The 12,528-nt window shown below is 58.5% G+C and overlaps 1 protein-coding gene across 3 annotated transcripts; it reads left to right on the top strand.

Moving 5' to 3' along the window:
* Positions 1 to 832: 832 nt before the first annotated feature.
* Positions 833 to 10,648, top strand: GRB7 (growth factor receptor bound protein 7). Of its 3 annotated transcripts, none has more exons than XM_053654787.1 (15): positions 833 to 1,039; positions 4,900 to 5,077; positions 5,165 to 5,315; positions 5,497 to 5,653; positions 5,782 to 5,903; positions 6,020 to 6,097; positions 6,407 to 6,544; positions 6,874 to 6,984; positions 7,181 to 7,279; positions 7,567 to 7,647; positions 7,759 to 7,875; positions 8,049 to 8,109; positions 8,228 to 8,315; positions 8,429 to 8,522; positions 9,975 to 10,648. In XM_053654787.1, exons 2-15 carry the CDS (start codon positions 4,905 to 4,907, stop codon positions 9,999 to 10,001), a joined length of 1,497 nt encoding a protein of 498 aa, XP_053510762.1. In that variant the 5' UTR covers positions 833 to 1,039; positions 4,900 to 4,904; the 3' UTR covers positions 10,002 to 10,648. The 3 variants fall into 3 exon arrangements, with proteins under 3 accessions (XP_053510762.1, XP_036996476.1, XP_036996475.1); XM_037140581.2 differs by lacking the exon at positions 9,975 to 10,648 and adding an exon at positions 8,754 to 9,265; XM_037140580.2 differs by lacking the exons at positions 833 to 1,039; positions 9,975 to 10,648 and adding exons at positions 1,126 to 1,322; positions 8,754 to 9,265.
* The last annotated feature ends 1,880 nt before the right edge of the window (positions 10,649 to 12,528 follow it).

Raw genomic sequence — 12,528 nt, 5'->3', positions numbered from 1 at the left:
GGCCCAGGTGGCCGCCCCCTCTCCCACTTCTTTGCTTAGGCCACTCATACTGGTTTTTCCTAGGAAAACCCAGTTTGGAGAGAACTGAGGCTGAAGGCACTTCTCATGGTCTCCCAAGGCAGACCTCTTATCAACCTATGGATTGTTTATTTACCAACCAGTACTCACTTCAGGCTGCGAGGTGGCCTCTGCCTTTGATCTCAGCTTTCCAGGCCCTCCCCCAGCCCTAGTGTTTGCCTAATGCTGAAGGACAGAGCTGCTCTCGGGAGCCCCCTGGCGCCTGGCCAGGGCTCTGCCTGCATGACTCCTTCCATCCGGAGACCCTGAGTTACCCCTTCAATTTCAGAAGAAGCTGGGCCCCTGGACTTTGCTCAAAAAGGGAGGACATTCCCTGGGTCCTTTGCGGGGCTAGGATGCCACCTGGGTGGCCAGATTGGCTGGAGGTCAAGGGGCAGGCTATGTTGTTGGTCTTCCCCCTGGTTAGCTTCTCTCTTTCGCAGAGTGCCCTTTGCCCAGGGGGTGGGACCCAGAACCCTCTAGCTTGGCCAATGAACAGACCGGGTTTGCGGAGGGGGCAACGGGGGAGAGCAGGCGGGGCCCTTTCCCCTTACCTTCCCGCCCCTCGCCTCGCCTCTCCCTCCCAGGCCACGAGGACTCTAAGTCTCCGCTCTCGAGGCTGTTTAGTTCCACTGCCTCCGCCCCTTCCCTGGCACCTGCTGCCGGGCGAAGAAGGGCAAAAACAATCCCAGCCGGTGTAGAGTTTCGGGGAGTCCCCGCCCCTCTGGTGCTGCCTCCGTCTGTGCTCCTCCCCCAGGCCCCGCCCCCACCTGCACGGGATAATTTTAGTTTCCTTGGGCCAGGAGCCTGTACACACACAAGGCTCACCCTCCACCCAATTCCACGTCGGAAGTCGGAACAGCCTCCCACCACCTGTAGAGAAGAGGGGGTGGGTTTGAAGTCAAGCCCAGGTGTCTGGGGTCTCTAGACTGAGCTGGACTTCTGACCCTGTGTCCTGCTACTCCCATTCAGGCTTCTCCAGGTAAGGGGACCGAGATCGGTCCCAGACGACAACCTACTCTCACCCCCCGCCCCCCCCCCCCCCCCCGCCGCACTAGGGCCCCAGGCGGTGCCCGCCGCAGGGCCAGGGGCTGGCTGGCTGCCCAGGTGAGCGGCTGGGCGGCCGACTGGCTCCCTCCTCCCCTTCCCCTCTCAGTGATGTCAGGCCAAGGGCGGGGGCAGGAGGGGGACAGGTAGTTAAGGGCCTGGCGTCTCCCTCCCAAACCCGCGGCCCCAGCCAGGTGTACCAAACGCCCAGGGTCCAGGTAAGGACCAAAGCGTGCATTTTATCCGGGAGGTGGGGAGTGCTGGCAGGTGCGAGACCGACGTGGGAAGGTTCGGCCTCCTGCTGTGTTACTCCGCGGCCTCATTTTCTCTTTTCCTCTAGTTTCTCATCCTGCCCACTCCTCACCATCTGCCCTCCGATTTTCCCTCTTCTCATTCCCTGCCCTCTCCATTCCTTCCTTCCCTCTCTGCGCCCACTCCCTCTGCCCCCCGGCAAGCTGGCTGATGGGGACCGGGCAGTCAGATCTCAGGTTCTTTCCGGAGACGCGGCTTTCCCGCTGAAACTAGCTCCTCCCCGTCCTCGGAACGGGGTCCGAGTAACCGAGGGAGCTCCCTCACTCAGCCCGATTTTGCTCCAGTCTGAGGTCCCCCAAGTCTGTACCGAAGACGGACGTCTCTGGCGGGGGAGGGGGCACCCTCCAACTTGTTTGGAGGGCGGTAAAAGAGAGGGATTCTCTATATTGGTGGAGCTCCATTTCTGCGGATTGTATCTCTGCTCACTGGGTCCTGCCCTCGGATGGGAAAGGGGGGCGGAGCGGTCGGGGGGGGGGTTCTCTCCTGGCTTCAGTGGGAGGTGGGCTCCGAAGGTTGGATGCTGCGGGGGTCTGCAGTGCTGGGGGTCAGGGGAGGGAAAGGGGGTGGGAGATGGTCTCGAATGTGTGGATTGGCTGGAGAAAGCCCCCGGTCCGGGGCTGGGTCTCCCAGGCTCACTGGGGTGGAGAGTGCACCTGTCCGCGGGTGGAAGGCGCCCCAAACTCACAGCCACTCAGGATTGCCCCCTCTTGGTCTGCCCATCCTGGACTCCGCTCTCCCCTGGACTCCCTGCTGGGGGGCCCTTCGTCAAAGCTCGCAGCCTGTAATGATTAACTCCACAGACACTGGAGCATTCTTCCCAAATTAAACTTTAAAGGAGCTGCCCCCTCCCATTGGGCGTCTCTTCCTAAGCGAGGGAGTAGGCGGGGCCTCAGGGTCCAGGTCCCTTCCCACAACGGGGTCACAGGGTCACAAAGGGTTTCCCTCCTCTTCACCTGGGCCCTGCACCCCTACAGAACTCCCAAAGGTTCAGCCGTGTCCCCTAAAATCAACCCAGACCGCGGTGAAGAGTGGAATACAGAGCAAGCCCTGGACCTGCCAGTCACGTCCAGACCCCCAGCCCGGGCCTCTGCTCGGCCAGCCCCTCCCCCCACCCTGGGACGCATCCAAGGTGGCCTTGTTTTCTATTGGCCCTACACATCGTGCCCAGCCACCCCTCCTGGGGGCCAGCCAGGTGGGGCAAGATTCAGGAAGTCAACAAGGAGGCACCGAGGGCGGGAAGGAGGGCGGGGCCGGAGAGGCGTTGGGGGAAGCTGCCCGCTTGGACTTGCAACATTGAGGGGTCAGACTGATTTGGGGGTCCGGCTTCTTACACAGAAGAGAATTTCCTAGGGCCCCCGTTTGAAAACTTCAGATATCCTGGCAAGGAGGAGGCCCAGGCTCCACAGCCAGGACCCCAGCTCTCCCATCTTATCTCTGGCCCTGACTGTGCCAATCTGGCCTTACAGGGGCCTGGAGCGCGGGTGGAGGGATCTGAAGAGTGGCCCTCCTGGCCCTCTGAAGCCAAACTCTAATCTGACTTAAAATTTCCCTCTCCCCTTCCACTCAGGGCCCTAATTCCCCTTCTTCCTGTGATGGGGGAGAGGACCCAGACCACCCCACTTCTGGTCTCTGCCTTCCTGGAGGTGGGGGAGCCCCTGCAGCCCCCTCCCTAGTCTTCCCTGGAATGAAGCTACCAGGGTTTGGGAGGGGGGCACTGTGTTTTGGTGTCGGGATACTGGTGTCTGTCTGTGGTCAAAGGTGGGTGTGTCTTCCTCTTCCCAGCAAGGCCCCCAGCCCCCTCCCCGATTGGCTCCTGGGCCTTTCCTTGTCTGGCTGTCTGGCCTTTTAGGTGTCTTGACTTTCCACTCCTGCTCCTGGGGTGCACCTCAGAGGTGTCATTGGTAAGCAAGGGCCAACACTAGGAGGTTGGCTCCATTCCAGATGGGCCTCTGAGTCCATGCTGGGCTTTTCTTCTCTCTTTCCTGGCTGAGGGGGCTCCTGGGCCAGGTGGTGGCTACTGGACAGGGGCTGAATTGCAGGTCCCACCTGGCCTGGAGAGGTGGAGGTAGGCCAAGGGTGGGGAAGGAGGAGATGATGTCAGCCTCAGGCCCTGCATCCTCCTTCCCCCACATCTTGTTCCTGTCCTGTGCCTCCCCATTCCTCCCAGGCTGGTAGGTTGGGGGTAGGAGTGAAGGGGGGTGGGTAGAGGCAGGGTTGTTTGTGTTTCTCCTAAGTCAGGAAGTTGTGCAGATGAGTCAAGTTTGAATGGAGAGCCCCAGGCAGTGCTGTCCCGCCCCGCCCTGACTCATCTGTCCCCCAAATCACCTAATTCTCTCACTTAAGGGTCTGGGGCCTGGCCCATTCTGGGAGTCAATCCCAGGTGCCCAAGGCAGCCTGACAACACTGGTCCAGTATCCAGAGAGTGGACAGGGCCTGGAACTGGCCCTCCCAGGTCCTCCCAGGTCTCAACCCAGCCAAAGGGTCTTGTTCCTGTGCAGGAGGCGCCTGCACACACTTCTACCCGCATGGGCATCTTTGCCCCATTTTTCCTGTTCTTGTCCTGGGTTCCCATGCAGCACCTGTGGGTGCCGAGATGTGGGGAAGACCCCAGCCCTGCCTAGGAGAGCTGCGTGGGTTCAGACCTGTGGGTGGGTGAGGCAGATGTGCAGTAATTGGCACGGAGACCTCAGCACAGCGCCCTGGGAGCCCTTGGGACTGAGCGTGGAGATTTCAGGAAGGCTGGTCAGAGGAGGTGGCTCCAGCATTGGTGCTTCAAGAGAGCTGGGCAGGAGGAAGGGCCGAGGGAGGGCATGTAGTTGTGGGAGCTGCTGGGGCAAGGACCCTGGCCAGCCCTCTCCTCTCACGGCTGAGCCCGCGTCCTGCCCTCCTGGTTCCCGTCCTTCCCCACTCCTTCTCCCCCCTGCATCACTCAGCACTTGGGCATGCGTTGCCACAACAGGTTCTAGCATCAGGTCTGGCAACAAAACTCTGGAAAAACCCGGTGCACAGCCCAGAGGAGTGCCCTGCGCCTGCTCGCTCTCTCGGAGACGGGCGCATGTTCCTTTGCCCCAACACTGAGAGCTTGAGCCCCAGACGACCTGTGGGTCGTGGAGTCTGTTGCTGCTCCCCACCTTGTGGTGGGGTGACCCTCTTAGCTGTCCCCCGGGGCAGCCTCCTGGGGCTAAAGCAAGAGCAACTGGACTAGGGTCCCAACATGGTCCCACTCCCCAGCTCACCTGCCATGAGAGCAACCATGTTTCCTTCTCGGGGACTTGGTGTACCTTTTGGTAAAATGGGCTTACTCCACCCCACCCCCTACGAAGGCTCTGGGTAAACTCCAGTGAGAGGACAAGTGATGAAGTGCTGGGCACCTTCTGAGGGGCACCTGACGGCTGTGTGAAGCCAGGAGGTCGGGCCGCTTGGCCCCTCTCCCCAGCACAAGGGCACCAGAGCGGCAGCACCCAGCCCCCCCTTTTCCCTCAGATGCCATGGAGCTGGGTCTGTCTCCACCTCGTCACAGCAGCCCCCCCGAAGACCCATACCCAGCCCCTGGGACTCCTGGGACCCCTCCTGGGTCTCCTCCTGGGACTCCCCCGCCTCCTGATGCCCCTCTTCCTGGGGAGGCGAAGAGGTCTCAGCCTCTACCCATCCCGGCCAGCAGGTACAGTGGGGCTCAGGAGGGCTTGGGTGGTGCGGTCGGCGCCGGGAAATACGCAGAAGCTCAAAGTCAGCTCCTCATTCCACACAGGAAACTTCGGGAGGAGGAGCTGCGGACAGCCTCTCTACCCTCCATCCCCAACCCTTTCCCCGAGCTCTGCAGTCCTCCTTCACAGAACCCCATTCTTGGGGGACCCTCCAGTGCAAGGGGGCTGCTCCCTCGCAATGCCAGCTGTCCCCACGTGAGTTGCCCTGGGAAAGAGAATGCAGGGTATGGGAGGAGTGCGCTATAGGACTGGGGCGGATACGGCACTGTGTGGAGACGGGAATTTGGCCAGGGGTCCCTAGGGGCATAGCAAGTGGGGGAAGGGGAAGAACCGCTCTTTGCTTTTCCTCAAGTTGTCTGCAATTCCTGGGGTGCAGGTAGTAAAAGTGTATAGCGAGGATGGAGCCTGCCGGTCAGTGGAGGTGGCGGCAGGTGCCACGGCACGCTACGTGTGTGAAATGCTGGTGCAGCGAGCTCACGCCCTCAGTGACGAGAACTGGGGGCTGGTGGAGTGCCACCCCCATCTGGCGCTGGGTGAGTTTTGGGTACAGGGTGCTGCCCTGACCAGGAGGCAATGCTTCCTGCCTTGTGCTGGGCTGGTGGTTCACCCATGAGGCCTGGCTGATCTCTGCTGACCCCTGCTTTTTGGCTCTTGACCCCAGAGCGGGGCTTGGAGGACCATGAATCAGTGGTGGAAGTGCAGGCTGCCTGGCCTATAGGCGGAGACAGCCGCTTTGTCTTTCGGAAAAACTTCGCCAAGTATGAGCTGTTCAAGAGCTCCCCTGTGAGTCTGTGTGTGTGTGTGTGTTTGGTGGGGGTTGGGGGTTCTGGGCAATGGGACGCCCGATCCCCACCCTGGACCCTCAGTCCCTGCTGACTCCAGACCCCTTCCTGCCGCAGCACTCCCTGTTCCCAGAAAAGATGGTCTCCAGCTGTCGGGACGCGCAGACGGACATCTCCCATGACGACCTCATCCAGGTGAGGGACCACCTGCATAGTCACGGTTCCCCAGGACCCCCATGGCTTCTCGGCCCTTAAGCCTTGTGCACCCCTCCTGTGCGGTGGAGAAGACCCAGCACAGTCCTGAGTGACTGTGGACATGTTACTTTCCCTGCCTGAGTGCCAGCTTCTTCGTCCTGTTCCATGGGGAACAGGACAAACGCATGTGGAGCACCTCCTTTCCTAAAGGCGAGCCCTGGGAAGGTTCGCGTGTGCATGTGTGTGTGCATGTGTGTGTGCGGCCTCCTTGAGGCCTCTCACCCTCTTCTTGATCTTCTCTGGCTTCAGAACTTCCTGAACGCAGGCAGCTTCCCAGAGATCCAGGGCTTCCTGCAGCTGCGGGGCTCGGGACGAAAGCTTTGGAAACGTTTCTTCTGCTTCCTGCGCCGGTCTGGCCTCTACTATTCCACCAAGGGCACCTCCAAGGTGAGGTCTGGAGGGTGGTGGCCACTCCGAGACCCCTCTGGTCCTGCTAGGTGTTGTTCCTGCCCTATTGGAACTCCTGGGCCTTTCTCACCTTGGGCCCCGAGACGCTCAGCTGCTCCGATTTCCCGCCCAGCTTCCCTGCCCGGGAGGTAGTAGTGGGAAAGGCAGGCGAAGTGAGCTCAAGTCCTGCTTCTACTCCTATTTGCTCTGTGACCTGGGGCACCTCTATGCCCCTCTCTAGGCCTGATACCTCCTCAGGTGGCTTAAGGGGGCAGCAGTTGGGGGATAGAGTCTGCCTATACCAAATCCTTCTCGCCTCTGCTGAGCAGGATCCGAGGCACCTGCAGTATGTGGCAGATGTGAATGAGTCCAACGTGTATGTCGTGACTCAGGGCCGCAAGCTGTATGGGATGCCCACAGACTTCGGCTTCTGTATCAAGGTGAAGACCCTGGCCTGGCTAGGAGGGAATGGGGGCTGCTCCGTCCCCAGGATCCTACCTGGGGCTTCTGACCTCCATCTGGACACCCAGACTCCTCTCCCTGTCCCCGCTCCCCTGCCCCCTTCCCCACGGAGATGGGAGACACATCTGGTCCTAAAGGCAGATATGGAACCCCAGCCATTTCCTCTCCCTGCAGCCGAATAAACTTCGAAATGGCCACAAGGGGCTTCGCGTCTTCTGCAGTGAGGATGAGCAGAGCCGCACCTGCTGGTTATCTGCCTTCCGCCTCTTTAAGGTAAGGCCCTAGGTGTGGTGTCGGGGGATGGCCTGGCCCTGGGGGTCCTCAGCAGGAGGGAGGCCTGATAGCTCTGCCCTCAGGGGGTCTCCAGAATGAGGGAACAGCACGGCCTCACTCTCCTTGAGTCCCTGGACCAAGGCTGAAGTCACAGCTGTGCTTCGGGAAGTTCTTTATCCTGGGGCAGAGACGCAGGCCTGCTGCTGGGGAGGCCTGGTCTGGGGCGTCACAGCCCCGACCCCGGCACCTGCCTGACCTCAGGCCCTCTTTCTCTCTCCACACCCCAGTATGGGGTGCAGCTGTATAAGAATTATCAGCAGGCACAGTCTCGCCACCTGCGCCCGTCCTGTGTGGGGCCTCCACCCCTGGTGAGTGTCCACAGGGGCGTCAGCTGGAGTGGGTACCCAGACAGCCGAGTGTTCCAGGAACACTCGGGCCCTATTCTCACCTCTTTCCTCCCTGTCCTGTCCCATGTGCAGAGGAGTGTCTCCGATAACACCCTGGTGGCCATGGACTTCTCTGGCCACGCTGGGCGTGTCATTGAGAACCCCCGGGAGGCTCTGAATGCGGCCCTGGAGGAGGCGCATGCCTGGAGGGTGAGCGCCTGCACCCTTCTGCGTGTTCGCTCTGGGGATGTCTCTCCAAATGGGTTTCCATAGAGCGGGAGAAAGATGGGTGAGGGGAGGGCCCCAGGTGCAGAAAGGGGCTTCACAGTCCTTCCCAGCCACACCCTGACACCCTGGCCTCTGTGTCCCCATCTGCTCTGCAGAAGAAGACGAACCATCGTTTCAGCCTGCCTACCCCATCCTCGGGCACGAGCCTCAGTGCAGGTGTGTGAGGGCCCAGCATCCCTGGGGGCAGGGGCTTCTATGAGCATTCATGGTGAGGGTGTTAGTGGGGGGGTCCTCTCCTTGAAGTGACTGCCCATCTGTCACCCCCTCTCCGCAGCCATCCACCGAACCCAACCCTGGTTCCATGGGCGCATTTCCCGAGAGGAGAGTCAGCGGCTCATCACCCAGCAAGGCCTGGTGGACGGGTAAGGGGCAGGTCTGGGCGTCTGGGCGGCGTGGCAGGCCCAGGGGTAAGAGAGACCCTGAGTGGATGCAGCGGCTGTGTGTCCTCAGCTGACGCGGTCTTGTCTCTTGGCAGACTGTTCCTGGTCCGGGAGAGTCAGCGGAACCCACAGGGCTTTGTCCTCTCTCTGTGCCATCTGCAGAAAGTCAAGCATTATCTCATCCTGCCTGTGAGTACTCCCCTCCCTCCCTGAGAGTCCTAGGTTTCCTGCGTGGGGATGCAGGACACTGAGCAGCCTGTCAACCCGCCCTCCTCTCCTGGTCTGCACTGGTCCGGGTCTCCCGCTCTCTCCTTTCTCTCTGAATGAGTGTGAGCACTGGGGACTTCTGTCTGGCCCAGGAGGGAGCCCCTCAAGCTCATACCCCTCCCTGACCGCCCACTCCCTGTGGCCATACCGCAGAGCGAGGAGGCGGGCCGCCTCTACTTCAGCATGGACGAGGGCCAGACCCGCTTTACCGACCTGCTGCAGCTCGTGGAGTTCCACCAGCTGAACCGAGGCATCCTGCCCTGCCTCCTGCGCCACAGCTGTACCAGCGTGGCCCTCTGACCACTGCAGATGCAGGCCCGTGTCTCAACCCTGTGCTGGTCAGGGGGACTCGGAGGGCGCAGAGGGCGGGGACAGGGTCATGAGTTCCTGGAGGGCCCCCCACTCCAGTTTTCTCCTCTGCTCCTTCGTTTCACTGACACAGAAAGTGTTCCCTACCCAGTTTGCCCTCAGCCCGGCTCCTTAAGGGAAGCACTTGGGGGCGGTCCTCTCCCCTTTGTGGAGCTCCTTCCCGGGCCCTGCCCTGGGGCAGGGCATCATGGGAGTAACGGGGGCAGCCCAGGTGGTCTTATGCCCCACACTGTACAGACTGAGAGGCCAGTTGATCTCTGTTTTATACTAGTGACAATAAAAATTATTTTTGGATACACCTATGAGTTCTGTCTGGCAAGCCCTGGCTAGCTGGGGCAGAGAAGGGGAGCAGGAGAGGTGTGCACCAGGCATTGGTGAATGTGTGAGATGGAGAGATGCCACATACTGGCCAGCCTGGGTGTTTCTGAGGGCAGGGGTGGTCTGGGTCCTGTGCCCAGCATGGAGCCTGCCCTATAGAGTGTCCAGTAATTGCATGTGAAATGAATGAATGGACAAGGACTGCCATCCAGGTGAGATTTCCTCATAGGGCCTAAATCTATGGCAGTAACTCTAATAGGGCCCTGGAGATGAGTCAGGCAGCATCCCCATCCTCTGCAAGTCCTGGGCTAATGGGTCCTGACAAAAACACAGGCACCTGTCCACCGCCGCCAAGTCACAGGAAGGCTCAGTTACCTCCCCACACTCCCCACCCCCACCCACTTCCTGTCCTAATAGCTCCACCCCAATCCAGAAATCATATAAATGGACTCCTGCGGTGCTCGGCCCTGAGACTCCCTCTCCAGCCTTCCCTTCAACATCCAGTGACCTTTGCAACACGAATCTGCTCCCTCTTCTCCATCTCCACATAAGCCCAGACGGACCCTGCAGGGTCTGGGCTCTGCCCATCGCCCACGCCAGCCTATGTTTTTGTCTAAAGACTTTTGTCTGAGGGTTTTAATCATTTTAGCTCTTATATGATGGAGGACTTTGTAATCGACATTGCAGATTGGCAACACAGCAACCTGCTGTTGAACCTTCAGCTCACAGAGGACAGACCCTCGAGATGTGAACCTCAATGAGGCATTTTTTGCCAAAAATCAACCTAAACCTCATCCCCTGGGTCCAACAACCAGTTCAGTGATTTTTAACCAGCGCGCTGTGAGAATTTTGAAAATATGCAACACCTGACTGTTTAGTCAGGGGCACTGGCCTCTTTTCCCTTCGATTGTCGGATAAAAAATACAGCACCACCAGTTGTCCAGCGTGAATAAGTCAGAATCATGCCTACTTCTGTCAGATCAGCAAACAGTGCATTGTTGGTGCGCTGCAGAGCCTTGGTGATCAGTCCACGTTCTCCGTGAGGCAAAAAAGGCTGGAGCTCCTGGACTAGCTGCTCGGAACAGGCCAGAGGGACACGTGAAATGACACATGGGGACATGACGACAGGCCACCATGCAGACTACAGAACACATAACCCAGTTTCTTCAACCAAAAAAAGAATTACAGGAAAAGATGGGAAAGCTCTAGATTTCAAGAAATTTAGACACCTATCAACCAAATAGAATGTGTTGACCTTATTTGATTCAAATCCAAACTAGCTAACTGCAAAAAACATGAGCAATTGGGGGAAATTTGAACTCTGATGAGATGTTTGGTGATAATAAGGAATGATGGTTAACTTTTTAAGGTGTGGTAATAGGATTGTGGTTATGTTTTTTTTAAGTGTGAGGTTCATTCTCAAGTATTTATTAGAGAAATGATAAAGTCAGGCAGAGTTCAGGGGAAGGGTGTGAGCAGAGTCACGTTTGAGGTTGGGTTGAAGCTGGATGGTGGCCCAAGGGGGTTCATGAAATTATTCTCTAAGGTTAAAACTTCTTACCCATAGAATGGAGAATCCATTCTATTTAATAGAGAATCTCTCCCCAAGTCTTTGAGATTGTTTGGGCACAAAGTGGTGGGCGGGACCCTCTGTAGGTGAGGAAGCTGATGGCCCAGGGAGGAGACCTGCCCCGAATCACAGTGAGTGGCACAGCCAGGACTTCCACCCTGTGGAAGGGCCAGGTCGGGGCTGCTTCCAGGTGGAATTCCTAAGTGGCCATAAAGGGGATCCTCCCCTTCACAGCCTCTTGCGTCTCTGCAGCTCTGGTCTCCAGTGGGGGTGGGGCCAGAGGGGTGTCGGTTGTTCAGAGGTGACCTTGAGAAGGACCAGCCACCACAGGCAGCCCTCAGGCCAGGTTGGGCAGCCCCAGCAGCTGCCCGTGACTAGGCCTCTCAGTCGGAAGTAGCAGAGAGGCCTCACCCACCCTCTGTCCTGGACCCTGCTAGGGATTCACTGTAAAGAACTTACTGCAGCCCAGATACGAGAGGGGTGCAGAGTTTGTGTCTTCCCTGCAGGACTTGAGGAGGCAGGGACAAGTGCGACCTACCGCCTACTGCCTGCCGCCTGCCGCCTGCCACAGTTCTCAGAACTGCCCCATCATTGGTTTCTCCTCAGGCCCGAGCTAGTTGTGTGGCTGGCCATGGATGCCCATGGCCACTTGCAAGGTATGGGTGTGAGGGTACCAGATGGGGTAAGAGCAAAGGAGTCTGAATGAGTCATCTCTTAAGCATGTCCAGAGATTTAGGCCACATAAAAACAGGACCCAGCCCTGGCTGGTGTGGCTTGGTGGACTGAGTGCCAGCCTGGCAACTAAAGGGTCACCAGTTCAATTCCCTGTCAGGGCACAGGCCTGCTTTGCTGGCCAGGTCTCCAGTAGAGGGCGCTTGAGAGGCAACCACACATTGATGTTTCCTTCTTTTCCTCCCTCCCTGTCCCTCTCTAAAAATAAATAACATCTTTTAAAAATAACAAACAAACAAAAACAGCAGGAACCAGTGTCACTTCACACCCTGCGGCACTGGGCAAGGGACAAAGCCCTTCTACGTCACCCAGATAATCAGAGTATGTGAAACATATCATTTTTACTTCCAAAATGGGAAGCTGAGGCTCAGAGAGTGAGCCACCTGAGGTCATGGAAGGAGTCAGGGACAGAGGTCCGACTCTACCTGTCTTGCAGGGGGTAGAACACAGCCCTTCTCTGCCCTTCCCTTTGTTCTCTGCCCCTTCCCTCCCAGTGCTAACCACTATGAGAGACCTGAGCTGCTACGGGGCCTTATAGGTGGCAGCTGAGCTGGGTGCTTGAAATAGGCAGCTGCTACCCTTGGTGACTGGCTCAGATCTCTGACTTCTCGGAGGACAGGCAGCAGCTGAGAGTGTGGGGGATAAAGGTCCCTCAGGGCCAACTTGCAGAGGGACCCAGGACAAGATTCCCCAGCTCTTTGGATGTGGGAAGGCTGCTGCTGTACCTCTAAAGAGGTACAGAGGCCAGACGGCAGCAGGGACCACCAAGAATAGCTGAAGTGCTAAATAGTGGAAGCTTGTGCTTTTGAGGCAATCTGGGCTGGTGGGAGGGAGGCAGGCAGGCACATTGTGGAGAAGGTAGAAGCTGGAGCCTCAGATACTGCCTGTCCAACACTAAGTTACTGGGTTTGAGTTTAAGAATTACAGGTGCTTATTAAA

The sequence above is a fragment of the Artibeus jamaicensis genome, unplaced genomic scaffold (assembly GCF_021234435.1).
Source record: "Artibeus jamaicensis isolate MK-2021 breed Jamaican fruit bat unplaced genomic scaffold, CSHL_Jam_final contig_1998, whole genome shotgun sequence".
Classification (NCBI taxonomy): Eukaryota; Metazoa; Chordata; class Mammalia; order Chiroptera; family Phyllostomidae; genus Artibeus; species Artibeus jamaicensis.
This window is presented reverse-complemented; position numbering and strand designations above follow the sequence as displayed.

Excerpts from the sequence above, each read along its gene's own strand:
- GRB7 (XM_037140581.2), top strand. The coding sequence starts at position 4,905 with ATGGAGCTGGGTCTGTCTCCACCTCGTCACAGCAGCCCCCCCGAAGAC. Across the intron at positions 5,078-5,164 it reads CTACCCATCCCGGCCAGCAG|GAAACTTCGGGAGGAGGAGC; the intron begins GTACAGTGGGGC and ends CATTCCACACAG. Across the intron at positions 7,280-7,566 it reads CTGCCTTCCGCCTCTTTAAG|TATGGGGTGCAGCTGTATAA; the intron begins GTAAGGCCCTAG and ends TCCACACCCCAG.